The 15,106-nt window shown below is 38.5% G+C and overlaps 1 protein-coding gene across 1 annotated transcript in view; it reads left to right on the forward strand.

The window, feature by feature from the left end:
• Positions 1–15,106, forward strand: part of LOC134316366 (contactin-4) — a 105,617-nt gene that overhangs the window by 60,672 nt on the left and 29,839 nt on the right. The window contains exons 11-14 of the mRNA XM_062996724.1: positions 4,199–4,326; positions 8,743–8,915; positions 13,475–13,592; positions 14,110–14,268. Of these exons, the coding sequence (XP_062852794.1) occupies positions 4,199–4,326; positions 8,743–8,915; positions 13,475–13,592; positions 14,110–14,268 (578 nt within the window). The remainder of the gene's footprint in view (positions 1–4,198; positions 4,327–8,742; positions 8,916–13,474; positions 13,593–14,109; positions 14,269–15,106) is intronic.

Below are 15,106 nucleotides of genomic sequence, written 5' to 3' on the forward strand. Positions count from 1 at the left end.
GATGGTTAAGTACTCGCAAATCGGCTCTTTGTTTAAATGCATGTTCTCCTCTTTTCTCTTGATTTTGAGCGCGTCCAATTTTTACCCAATTGCATTATGCTTTCTCTAAACTGGTGCTGACTCCCACCTCAATTCAGGACAGTGAACTGACAAACGCCCCCTCCGACACGTGTGCAGTAGCCGACTGCATCTTTTTACCTGCGCGAGGCGAGTTTATATGCGGATCAGCTTTGTGCACGGAGAGCCACACTCTGATCACATAATCCTTCAACCCTATGCAGATGCCATCAATCAGCCAGCAGAGGTCATAATTGCATCAGTTATGAGGACCCAATCCGACTTTTCCCTCCCTGTATGAACAACAGCCAAACGTTGTTCATAAAGCCGCCCAGCCCAGCCGGAGTTAGAGCTGAGTTTTGAACCGATGAGTTCGAAATGTCAGCTCTGGTCTGCTAGCGTGTTTTACCGCTGCATCACCCAAGTGCCTAATCGGCCCATTTTTACCAAAAATGTTTGTTTGTATTTTTTAAAGTGTTATTTATTGTCCCATATACAGTTACGAGCAAAAAAATGACATACCGCCATTAACATTACCTTTTCATTCAAGTCAGAGCTGTTATAAAGACTTGGCTGAAGTGCTGGTGTTACAACAATGAGTGCCCTGTCAACAACTACATACACATACATATATACACTGATCAACCATAACACTAAAACCACCTCCTTGTTTCTACACTCACTGTCCATTTTATCAGCTCCACTGACCATATAGAAGCACTTTGTAGTCCATTCTCTGCATGCTTTGTTAGCCCCCTTTTTTGCTGTTCTTTAATGGTCAGGACTCTCCCAGGACCACTACAGAGCAGGTATTATTTGGGTGGTGGGTCATTCTCAGCACTGCAGTGACAATGACATGGTGGTGGTGTGTTAGTGTGTGTTGTGCTGGTATGAGTGGATAAGACACAGCAGCGCTGCTGGAGTTAATATGTTTGTGTTTAATTTTCTGTGATAGATTGGTGCCTTGTTCAGGCTGTAGAACAACTACTTCACAAATCCATTAAACACCCACAATAAAACTTTGTTACAAGCCAAGTAATCATGCTTATGTTGTACCCAAAACCAAGTTGCCACAATTAAGCCCCCATTAAATGTGAGCAACTTTGATGGGCTTAAATGGATGTTGCTGCTTCACCAGTACAAGGGAAAGCAGGATTTAACCGCTTGGCTAACATATCACTTGAGTGAGCTTAGCCAAAAGCTAGCTCCTGGATTAGCTAAAAAAAGCAACAGAAAGTCAATGGCTGTGCTGCTGGGAAGTACACACTCATGCCAATAAAACAAGGCTGGACAGACATACAGGCTTTTCCCCGTCAGAGATGTTAAGCTAGGTTATACTAATCTTAGATGAGCAAACAGAGAATGATAGTAAGAAGCATAAAGTAGACTTTCCTGTATTGGGGAAATCACTCTAATTATTACCAGAATTATGGAAACAGTGATCTGGAGCAAGTTAAAACAGGATCACCATGCAGTTAGGTGTTTTAGTTCATAAAACATTAAGATTTTGATGATGTCTTCTGATGGTTCTGGTTGTCAAGTTCCTTGGATTCCATTAATACAGTTTTTCTGTCTTATGGACATTGCTTTATTAGCAATTATTATATTGCTCAACATTAAACATAGTAAACACATTTGCAGTGATGCTGAATCTGACCATCAGTTTGTTAAATATGTGATTTCAAAACCATAGGCATTAATATTGATTATTAGTGACACACCTTTGTATGTCACTAATGATTCCCAGTCTTATGGGAAGAGTTTTCACAAGATTTTGAAGTGAGTCAGTTTAAAAGTTAAAGCACTGATGTTAAAAGTACTTTCTGTGTGGAGTTTGAATGTTCTCCCTGTGTCTGCGTGGGTTTCCTGCGGGTGCTCCGGTTTCCTCCCACAGTCCAAAGACATGCAAGTAAGGTGAATTGGAGATAAAAAAATTGTCCAGGCCTGTGTTTGATATAACCTTGTGAACTGATGAATCTTGTGTAATAAGTAACTAACGTTCCTGTTGTGAATGTAACCAAAGTGTAAAACATGACGTTAAAATCCTAATAAACAAACAATTAACATTCAAACTATAGTACTGGGACACACCTTAATCATTTAATTAAAGTGTTTCATGTGGTCCCATTACCACAGGTGTATAAATCAAGCACCTAGTCATGCAGTCTGCATCAATACAACTCACAGTTGATCAAAATTTTACAAACTGACTGATATTTGGCAAAGGCAATGTGGAAGTGTTTAGGAACAACAGTACCCTAGTCACAAAGTGGCAGTCCACATAAAGTTACAGATTCTGGTTGTATAATGTTTAAAAGTTTGGCATTAACATAAGCAACCAGGAGCTTTTTTGCATTGGTTTGAGCAGCTGAGCAGCTGCATGCAAGCCTTACATCACAAAGCACAATGCCAGCATTGGATGGAGTTGTGTAAAGCATGCCACCACTGGTGCAGTGAAACTGGGTGTTGAATCACGTTTCTATGTTTGGGTCTGGGTTTGGCAAATCCCACACAGAAATGTAATATATGACATATATGCCCCTATATGAATAATGGTTTTTCGATATACACTGATCAGCCATAACATTAAAACCACCTCCTTGTTTCTACACTCACTGTCCATTTTATCAGCTCCACTTACCATCTAGAAGCACTTTGTAGACTGAATTACTGAATGTAGTCCATCTGTTTCTCTACACACTTTTTTGGCCTGCTTTCACCTTGTTCTTCAATGGTCAGGACCCCCTCAAGACCACTACAGAGCAGGTATTATTTAGGTGGTGGATCATTCTCAGCACTGCAGTGACACTGACATGATGGTGGTGTGTTAGTGTGTGTTGTGCTGGTATGAGTGGATCAGACACATCAATGCTGCTGGAGTTTTTAAATAATGTGTCCACTCACTGTCCACTCTATTAGACACTCCTACCTAGTTGGTCTACCTTGTAGATGTAAAGTCAAAGACGATCGCTCATCTATTGCTGCTGTTTAATTTCGTCATCTTCTAGACCTTCATCAGTGGTCACAGGACGTTGACCACGGGGCGCTGTTGGCTGGATATATTTTTGGTTGGTGGACTATTCTCAGTCCAGCAGTGACAGTGAGGTGTTAAAAAACTCCATCAGTGCGGCTGTGTCTTATCCACTCATACCAGCACAACACACACTAACACACCACCACCATGTCAGTGTCACTGCAGTGCTGAGAATGATCCACCACCCAAATAATACCTACTCTGTAGTGTTCCTGTTGGGGTCCTGACCATTGAAAGGGGGCTAACAAAGCATGCAGAGAAACAGATGGACTACAGTCAGTAATTGTAGAACTACAAAGTGCTTCCATTTGGTAAGTGGAGCTGATAAAATGGACAATGTGTGTAGAAACAAGGAGGTGGTTTTAATGTTATGGTTGATCTGTGTATATGTTATATATGAACATTTTATATATGTACATGTATTACATTTGCATATGGGATGCCAGGAAAACTTTATCTGCCTGACTGCATTGTGTCAACTGTAGTTTTGTGGAGGAGGAATGGTAGTTTAAAGTTTGGTGGATGAGGAATAATGCTGTGAGGTTGCTTTTCAGGGGTGGGCCTAGGCCTCTTACTTTGAATGAAGGGAACTCTTAATGCTTTAGCATACCAAGAGATTTTGGACAATTGTATGCGTCTAACCTTGTGGGAAAAGTTTTGGGAAAAATAATATATAAAATAATAAATCATTAATATGTCTAGACCAGTTAAGATACAATAACAAAACCTTAAATGGACTGAAATGCTTCCTGAATATTGTGCAAATGTGTACAACAGCTACAGAAAACATAAGTGGTACTAAATAAGGTTCCAGTATTAATACCTTTTGTAGCCTGGGATGTAACTGATTTAAAATATTTATTTTAGGACATAGAAAATACAATTGTGTGTTATTAGCTTAGGTACAATGTGTTTGTCTAGTAATATGATTAAGATTTGTTTACCTTTTATCAATATGGCAACCTTCAGGTAACTTTAAATGATTCCTTTTTTATTGTGTATGAGGGGCTATTTTTATTTTTTTTTACCTGAACTAGGACATTATTCAAAGCTCCGATCAAAGAGAGATGACATTTGCTTCTCTTTTTCTTCTTTTTTATCTAACAGATGGACTATCTCAGAAGATGGCACCCTGCGGATCACCAACGTGAGTGAGTCCGATGCAGCCAGATACACATGTGTGGCACAGAACCCGTTTGGCACGGCCAGCAGCACCGGGACACTGGTGGTCAAAGGTGCAGTTTCACAAAACAAACAGAAAGATCTGAAGCCCATGTCTTAAACCTGGATCAGGAGGGTGCCAAGAAAAATATGACTAAGCCAACCATGAAATTGATAATGAAATATATAGTTGTTTTATGTCCCCGCCAGCTTCGACAGAGGTATAATTCATTTGAGTTTTTGGCAGCTGTAAGTCATTGGTCAAACCAGTGATGTGAGAAAAGCCTCCGCCATCTGCAGTATTAGGGGCATTTTTTTCTTATTTCCTCTTTCATACATCTACAGGGTGATTATTAAAAAAGAAGGAAACAAACAGACAACAAATATATATTTAATAACCAATATTTTTATAGGAGTGTTCCTAATCCATTCACGTCGGACATGGTGATTACTCAGTGTTGAATTATTCAATAAAACATTACTTCTAACAGCGGCTCTGTTTTATTTGCAGCTGTCTGAAAGACGTTAATCAAGAGGACAGTGACAGCAGTACAGAGCCTTCACAGCTGCAATTTAAAACTCATTCTGGGAAGAAACGTACAACCACAAATCAGAAAAAGTTGGGACAGTATAAAATAAAAATGCAGCGTTCCTTACATTTACTTTGACTTTTATTTGATTACAGATAGGATGAACCTGAGATACTTCATGTTTTGTCTGCTTAACTTTATTTATTAATAAACATCCATTCCAGTTCAGGCCTGCAACACATTCCAAAAAAAGTTGGGACGGAGGCAATTTAGGGCTAGTAATGAGGTGAAAAAACTAAATAATGATGTGATTCCAAACAGGAGATTGTCTCCAGTTTGTCAACAAGTGTGTAAGAAAATTATTGAAATTTTTAAAAGACAATGTACCTTAAAGAAAGATTGGAAGGGATTTGCATGTTTCTCCCTCTACAGTATATAATATCATTAAACCAGTCAGGGAATCGGTAGGAATTTTAGTGCATAAAGGCCAAGAGCGCAAGTTTAAGCTGAACGCCCAATAGAAAATGTGTGGTGAATTTTGAAACGAAAAATGCGACAACGACGACCCCATACTGTTGCACATCTTAAGTCGTGTTTGCAGGAGGAATGAGACAAAATAAAAGCTGAAACACTAAATCACTTGGTATCCTCGGTGCCAAAACGTCTTGTAAGTGTGGTGAAATAGAATGGCAACATTACAAAGTGGTAAATGCTTTCCTGTCCCAACTTTTTTGGAATGTGTTGCAGGTCTGAAATGCAAGAATGGATGTTTATTAATAAATGAAATGAAGTTGAGCAGATAAAACATGAAATGTCTCAGGTTCATCCTGTCTGCAATCAAATAAAAGTCAAAGTAAATGTAAGAAACACTGTGTTTTTTATTATTTGCTTTTTTCCATGCTGTCCCAACTTTTTCTGATTTAAAAAAAAATTTAATTACAAAGATTTGAATGTTATGTTGGGTCATGATCTCTGTGTCTGGCTGGGCTTTCTTTCAGGTACATTGGTTGTCTATGCCCCTGCAAAACATTCCAATAGAAAAATCTAACTCCCATTAGGCTATTCCTAATTTTCCCTAGATGTGAGTAAGTGAACCAAAGTGAGAGCCATTCTTCGCAGGTAAAAAAAAACCTAGAAAAGTGGTGATTCTTCCTAAGAGAGGCCGGCCTGCCACAAATTACCAAGAACACATCAAAAGGTCATCCAGAATGTCACAAAACCCAGACAAACGTCCTCAAAAACACAGGCCTCACTTGACTTAGTAAGGTCAGTGTACATGACTCCACAATAAGAAAGACAAGAAAAACATTTGCCAAAGAACATCTGGACAGCCCTCAAGACTTTTGGGATAATATTGGGTTGGTTTAGAAACCTAGTGAGCTGTCCTGCTGTCTTACTGCCTACATAGGCAGCTGCCTAAGCAGAGAGGATTCTAATAAGTCATCGACTTATAAGTCAGGTTTTTCGAACGCACTACTTAGACAGCGATTCCATCAGTTTTTGTTTACTAAGCTTACACAGTTAGCTTCAGGCCATTCAAACCAATGGGATGAGGTGGCACAACGTGCTGGCATGTCAACTAACATCTCCCTCCGTGTACCAAAAATGGTTTGATTAGCTGACAAGCCCGAATTTGCAAATAAATGACACTTGTGCACCTTTATACAAATTAAAAATCAATGATAATTCATTTACGTTTTAAAATAACTCATCTGACGTTCATCAAGTTCATCTGAGCTCATTTTTTTTTCTGTGAGAAAAGTTGTGCTGCACTGATTGATGGGATAGCCTTCACTGCTAAGGCAGAATCGGATACTCCTTCATTATTCAGGAAAAATACCATTTAAATTTAAGGTGCCTTAGTAGACATAATTTTAAGACAGTCTTCTTCTCAGGAGCGCGCATAGGACGACATAAAATTCTGTCTATGTAGAGGGCCCTTTTACATCTGTAACAGAGCGAACACATTCCACCATAAGAACATTATACCAAGAGTGAAACATGGTGGTGGTAGTGTGATGTTCTGGGGCTGCAGGATCTGGACATCTTGTACATATTGCTGGTAATATGAATAGTGCTCTCTATTAGAAATCCTGAAGGAGTGTGACCTAAAGCTCTAGCACATTTGGGTTATGCAGCAAGACATCTTTTATTTGGCTCAGTCCTGACAAAAAAATAGAGGAAATTGGATGAGAGGCAAAAACTTTTTCACAGCATTACACACACACACAGAGAAATGATTATCTTCTAATTGCAAAACCAGCACTGAGTTTATCATATGATCAAAGTCCAGACAGCAGCAGACCAGCTAAAGCATCTCTTAATTAGTTTTTATTGTGGTAATGCACATAATCACACATTAGTATTCACTGGTAATATCAGACCAGCAGTTATCACTCCAGCTTTACAGGTGGTTTTTAATTTCCATCAGTTTGAAAACTATTGAATGTTTGGCTTATTAAGCTACAGCCCACAATTAACGCTGCATTTTACTATTAATAAACAATGACGTCAATGTTTGCCCAGTTCACCACTATTTGTAAGTTGTTCACAATACAAGTTACAAATATTACTGAAATTCAAGAACTGCTATACGTAAAGTAAGCTTTTAAGTTAACTATGATTCCAGCGTGGTAAAACTGTGGAGAAATAATAATAATAATAATAATAACAACAACAAAACAATAACAATAATAATAACAATAATAATAACAACAACAATAGTAATAACAATAGTAATAACAACAATAATAATAATAACAACAATAATAACAATAACAATATAAATAACAATAACAACAATAATAACAATAATAATATTATTATTAATAATAATAATAACAATAATAACAATAGTAATAATAATGATAATAACTGTATTCATTGCAGGGTGGCTCAGTGAATAGCACTGTCACCTCACAACAAGAAGGTCCTGGGTTCGATCCCCAGGCGAGGCAGTCTGGGTCCTTTCTGTGCAGAGTTAGCATGCTCTACTCGCATCTGCGTGGGTTTCCTCCGGGAGCTCCTGTTTCTTCCCACTGTCCAAAAACATGCAGTCAAGGTTAATTGGAGACACTGAATTGCCCTATAGGTGAATGTGTGTGTGTGTGTGTATGTGTGTCTGCCCTGCGATGGACTGGCACCCCATCCTGGGTGTTACTGTGTTACTGCCTTGCGCCCATTGAAAAGCTAGGATAGGCTCCAGCAGCTCCATGTGACCCTAATTGGATAAGCAGTTAAGAAAGTGAGTGAGTAAGTGTATTTGGTCACGGTATACAAAGTTGATTTGTACGAGGGATCTTCAAAAAGTTTCCACACTTTTATATTTTGGTTGGAAGCGGTGAGGGTGGGAGGAGTAATTGGTCGTGTCTGAGAGACTGAGAGAGAGCTTATAGTCTGGATTAAGTGCCATCTGATTTCCACCTTTTTGGACCACTCAAAGAAGCTTCAAGGGGAAGAAGATTTTCATGTGATGATGATGTGAAAGCAGTGGTGCATCAGAGGCTACTCGCTCAACCAAAAAATTGTTTTTTTTTAAGGCATTAAAAAGTTGGTACGACGCTGGGAAAAATGCATCGGAAGGTGACTATGTAGAAAGTGATGTCATTTGTTTTTTAAACTTTTTGAAGAACAATCTATAAGTGTGTCTGCCAAATGCCAAAAATGTTAATTAATTTATTCATTCAAAAAAAAATAATAATAATAATTTGAATAATTTTCTTTTAACTTACAAATATTATTGAAGGTTAAAAACTTCTAATTATACAGTATAGGCTTTTTAACTTAACTGTGACTAGACTGCTGACAATTAGTGTGGTATTATATAATAAGTACATTTATAACATCATAAAGCATACACAATGCCTTATAAAGACAAGATTTGTATACTGTATCACTGTACAATTATTATTGTTTTTAATCCTTTTTAAAATGTATTTATTTATTTGTTTATTTTTACAGAACCAACCAAAATTACAGTTCCTCCGTTGAGTATGGATGCCACAGTGGGTGAAAGTATTGTTCTGCCATGCAAGGTGTCCAGAGACTCCAGCATGGATGTCATCTTCAAGTGGTTCTTTAATGGGAAGCTTGTCGATTTCAGCCATCACGATCACTTTGAGATGATTGGAGAGGTACGTCTCTAAATATAGCCATACTGGATGCTCAGTAAAGCCATCTGTGTAGCGTAATTATTTACATGCCACTCAATTGCTGCTCAAAAAGCTTCATATTCAAAATGACGTGATGCATCTGTACAGCTGCTGCTGTTGCTAAAACTTAATATCTCTCAACAAAGCTACTTTTTTTTCTTTTTTTATAATGAAAAACAACAGCAGTGCCAAAGCAGCAAATAACAAATCCGTCTGATTGCAGCCCTTTACTCCCTGGTTGCTTCAAGACGCATGGATTTGATTGGACAAAAGACCTACACTCGTTTATATGCCATAGGTTATACGTCAAGCTTTTTTCTAACTATCAAGAATGCGGACTGGCTTCTAATTAGGCAAGCACACTTGTCTACCCAGGGCAATATCATGATTGCAACACAAATCTGGGAAAAATAAGTATGAGAGACTACATTATTATTTTGTATTCATTTAAAGACTTCAATTATATTGCTGCTCTACAAGTTTGTGCTTTAGATAGATAGATGGATGAATAGATATATACTTTATAGTATAGTATAGTATAGATAGATAGATAGATAGATAGATAGATAGATAGATAGATAGATAGATAGATAGATAGATAGATAGATAGATAGATAGATAGATAGATAGATAGATAGATAGATAGATAGAGATACTTTATAGTATAGATGGATGGATGGATGGATGGATGGATGGATGGATAGATAGATAGATAGATAGATACAGTGGGGAAAATAAGTATTTGATCCCCTGCTGATTTTGTAAGTTTACCCCCTTACAAAGACTTGAACATTCTATAATTTTTATGGAAGGTTTATTTTAACAGAGAGAGACAGAATATCAACAAAAAATCCCCCCCAAAAAAATTAAATAAAGGTTATAAATTAATTTGTATTTAATTAAGGGAAATAAGTATTTGATCCCCTACCAACCAGCAAGAATTCTGACCCCCACAGACCGGTTGTGTGCCCATGAGGCACACAAATTAGTCCTGTCCCTGTATAAAAGACACCTGTCACAGAATCAGTTTCTTCCATTCAAATCTCTCGACCACCATGGGCAAGACCAAAGAGCTATCAAAGGACATCAGGGACAAGATTGTACAGTAGACCTGCACAAGGCTGGAATGGGCTACAAGACCATCAGCAAGAAGCTTGGTGAGAAAGAGACCACTGTTGGCACGATAATTCGAAAATGGAAGAAATACAAGATCACAGTCAATCGCCCTCACTCTGGAGCTCCATGCAAGATCTCACCTGGTGGGGTAAGAATGATTCTGAGAAAGGTGAGGTCAGCCCAGAATTACACAGGAGGAGCTTGTCAATGATCTCAAGGGAGCTGGGAGCAGAGAAATGCTGGATATGACCCCAAGAACACCATCCCCACTGGGCATTTCTTTGCCTCCAAACACGGCAAGTGGAGTTGATGCCAAAGAGCTCAATTTTGGTCTCATCTGACCATATCACATTCTCCCAAGCTTTCTCGGAATCATTCAGGTGTTCATTGGCAAACTTTAGGCGGGCCTGTACATGAGCCTTCTTGAGCAGAGGGACTTTGCGGGCACTGCAGGATCTCAATCCATTACGGCGAAGTGTGTTACTAATGGATTTCTTGGTGACTGTGCTCCAAGCTCCCTTGAGATCATTGACAAGCTCCTCCCGTGTAATTCTGGACTGACCTCACCTTTCTCAGAATCATTCTTACCCCACCAGGTGAGATCTTGCATGGAGCTCCAGAGTGAGGGTGATTGACTGTGATCTTGTATTTCTTCCATTTTCGAATTATCGCACCAACAGTGGTCTCTTTCTCACCAAGCTTCTTGCTGATGGTCTTGTAGCCCATTCCAGCCTTGTGCAGGTCTACAATCTTGTCCCTGACGTCCTTTGATAGCTCTTTGGTCTTGCCCATGGTGGTCGAGAGATTTGAACGGAAGAAACTGATTCTGTGACAGGAGTCTTTTATACAGGGACAGGACTAATTTGTGTGCCTTTTGTGCACATAACCGGTCTGTGGGGGTCAGAATTCTTGCTGGTTGGTAGGGGATCAAATACTTATTTCCCTTAATTAAATATAAATTAATTTATCACTTTTATTTAATGTTTTTTTCTGGATTTTTTGTTGATATTGTGTCTCTCTCTGTTAAAATAAACCTTCCATAAAAATTATAGACTGTTCAAGTCTTTGTAAGGGGGTAAACTTACAAAATCAGCAGGGGATCAAATACTTATTTCCCCCACTGTAGATAGATAGATAGATAGATAGATAGATAGATAGATAGATAGATAGATAGATAGATAGATAGATAGATAGATAGATAGATAGATAGATAGATAGATAGATAGATAGATAGATAGATAGATAGATAGATAGATAGATAGATAGATAGATAGATAGATAGATAGATAGATAGATACTATATTGAAATTAAAGAAATGTAGTTGCTACATAAAGGAAGACCAGTCTATTAAACTGGTGTTTAATGGTGGCAGTCTATTTACTATTAAACTAAGGCTTGTATGATATTTGGGTATAATGGTATACCGGGATTGCTTTTTTAATGATGCTTGATAATGTGTTTCTAATTATGTTTAATTACTAGTACTAGTATCTTAAATGTCAGTAGTGTCACATTTACTATTGGTAAAAAAACAATAAATCCTAATCTCAAATTTGCTATAATAATGATTTATATTCAGCCCCAACTATAACACGCAAACAAGTGTAGCTGAAATGTATCTGCCTTGATTAATCATTCAAAGACCTGTTTGATGGTGAAGCTAGAAAAAAGGTTTCCCATTAAATTCCCTATTTCTCATTAAATGAGATACAACCTTTAAGAACATTCATTCAATGTTCACATAAACATTTCCCCCTTATTTTTACAATATGTATTGTTTTATTTTTTCAGCATTGCAATAGATGTACCAGGTGTGCCAGTTTTGTTTGGATTGTTAACAGTTACATGGACAACAGATAAAAAAAGACTAACTGACGATCGATATACACACTGTGTATAAAAATGAAAATAACTCTAGTTTCTAGCTGCACACCTACAATTAGTGCAAACAGGATATGTGTTCCTAATAGCTTTAACTATAAATTATTTAGTCCAGTATACAGTATTTAATCATCCTGACAACACTACACCTGCACCTGATGCATACAGACAAGAACAACAAATACTACCCAGTCACTCCCATACTAATGTTAGAATAGAATAGAGTGCCTTTATTTGTCATATATCCATATACAGACATACAATACAACCAAATTATTTCTTCATGTACCAGAGAGCAGGGTCAGCCATTGTACGGCGCCCCTGGAGCAGAGAGGGTTAAGAGCCTTGCTCAAGTTTGTTTGTTTGTTTATTTTATTAGGATTTTAACGCCATGTTTTACACTCTGTGGTTACATTCATGACAGGAATGGTAGTTACTCATTACACAAGGTTCATCAGTTCACAATGTTATATCGAACACAGTCATTGACAATTTAGTGTTCACCTCACTTGCATGTCTTTGGACTGTGGGAGGAAACCGGAGCACCCGGAGGAAACCTACGCAGACACAGGGAGAACATGCAAACTCCACACAGAAAGGACCCGAACCGCCCTACCTGCGGATAGAACCCAGGACCTTCTTTCTGTGAAGCGACAGTGCTACCCACTTTGCCACTGCCGCCTTGCTCAAGAGCCCAACAGTGGCTGCATGGCAGAGCTGGATTGATAGCCCAAAGCTCTACCTAATATGCTACCACTACCCAGTGCAGTCACAACAGAAACATTATTTTGTCAGAGGTTCATTCATGGGATCTTTTTTATTTATTGGGGTACAGGGAGGTAAAGTTCATTTAGGATGACCATAAAATGTAGATGTACCTAATGAAGTGCTCTGTAAGTTTATAGTTTTCAGTACAGGTTAAGAAAAATTCCCAGTCCCCCCCTCCCATCTCCCAATCTAGTCACTTCCAATTCCTGATTATAAATCTGCTGCCGCTTGCACAACCCTTGATCTGATCAAAGAAAGCTGGATCACCACACGCCCCTTTCCGACACGTGTCCAATCTGTGGGCGCTTCTTATCACCTGCCAGTGTTGGGTTCCCACAGAGCCGTATTGTGTACAATAAGCCACGCTAAGCTCTGTGTGATTTCTCTTATTCGTGTGATTCCTCTCAGTCCTGGAGAACACATACTGCAGTGGCAGCAGGAAGAGACACCGTCTGACCCTCACTCTGTCAAATATGCTTAATTGTGTTGTGTGCACGTCCGGCCAGGTTGGTGGCTCTGCTGGGATTTAAACTCGTGAGGTCGAACACTCTGCAGTGGTGTGCTCAAGTGTTAGACCGCGGCGCCAACCGAGCGTTTATCTTAGTCAGACAGTATATCTGGCTTATAGTCTTTATTTATTTATCAACTGGACCCAAATCCAACGACTAGCTGTTTAAATAAAGATCTGAGCAATATTTCATTAACATATCACAAAGTCTTATGAAATGAGAAATGAGTCTACAAGCCTAATACTGTTGTTATTTTATATTACTAGGGATCATCAGGTGACCTTATGATCCGCAATGTTCAGCTGAAGCACTCTGGGAAATACGTTTGCATGGTTCATACGGTGATGGACAGTGTATCGGCTGCAGCTGACCTGATCGTCAGAGGTACGTAAACTCTTCAAGGAGTTGTTTAGTATTCTACAGTACCAACCAACATGTATTAACTGAGAAATTAAAAGTCTCCTCTTGCATTATCATGCAATTTCTGTTTTATCTAACAATTTAGCTGTCAAATAATGACTCACAGACTGTCTGGAACTGATGCATTAAATCCCGGCTCTGTGCTCCTCAGACCTTTTGTGTTTCCATCACCATGTGAAGGCTTTCCAACCCAGGCTTTGAATAATAAAACAGCCTTGCCTTTTGTTGCTGTACTTGACTCAGTTGAGGTTACAAAAGTATTACTTTTAAGTTGTGTGTAACCTTGCCATAGCCTTTACTGTGTAATTTATTCAAATTGTTTTACTAAGGTCAAATCATCTTTTAAACATCAAATTGTATCTATTTGAATCATTGTACTATAAAAAAAAATGTTTAATTGTATCTACTGCGGATTTTAATGTTTTCTGTATGTTTTACTTATCACATAGGGATTAAAGCTTGATAGTGTTGCATTTAACAGGTCCCCCTGGTGCCCCAGAAAGAGTGTTGGTGGGGGAGGTCACAGACAGGACGGCTCAACTCTCTTGGACCCCTGGTTTTGACAACCACAGCCCCATTACACTGTACATTATACAGACTCAAACTGCGTACTCCATCGGCTGGCAGACTGTGAGAACAGGTATAGTGCTTGCAAAGCTGTGTTTAAAAAATGGTAGCATATAGAGTATAGTCATGCACTGTTGTTTTGACACAATGTACTGGTGCACATACATAAACTATGGATATTGTTTACATCTCAGGAACCTCTTAGATAATCACATAAAAAGATGCGGGGTGACCTGAAAGTTGCAAGAACAACATTTACACAGTGAACAATAAGCAATAAACAGCACTGTAATCATAATATATGATAATAATATAGGCTATGTGTACTGTATATTGAATGTAAAAAAATAGAAAAGAAGTTTAATAATTAAAATAATTACAAACAAAATAATTTCATAGGCAAGAATGCTACCACAAATCTACTGTACTTCCTACATTTACAACCCCAAATCAGAAAAAGTTGGGACAGCATGGAAAATACAAATAATTAAAAACCACTTACATTTACTTTGACTTTTATTTGACTGCATACAGGATGAACCTGACATATTTCATGTTTTGTCTGCTCAACTTCATTTCATTTTATAATACCTGGAATGCTGATTCATCTGACCACAATACACATTTCCAGTGTGTGGTGGTCCATCCTAGATGCCTCAGAGCCCAGAGAAGTCGACATTGCTTCTGGTTAACATAATTACTTTGCACAGTAAAGTTTGAAGTGGCATTTGTGCATGTAACTCTGTATTGTAGTGCTTGACAAAGGTTTGCCAACGTAATCCCTCACCCATGTGGATAAATAAGCTAGTGTTGAGTGGCGGTTCTTGATGCAGTGCGGTCTGAGGGATCAAAGATCACAGACGTTCAGCTTCAGCTTGTGCCCTTGGCCTTTACGCACTGAAATTTCTCCC

This window comes from Trichomycterus rosablanca, chromosome 6 (assembly GCF_030014385.1).
Source record: "Trichomycterus rosablanca isolate fTriRos1 chromosome 6, fTriRos1.hap1, whole genome shotgun sequence".
Lineage (NCBI taxonomy): Eukaryota > Metazoa > Chordata > Actinopteri > Siluriformes > Trichomycteridae > Trichomycterus > Trichomycterus rosablanca.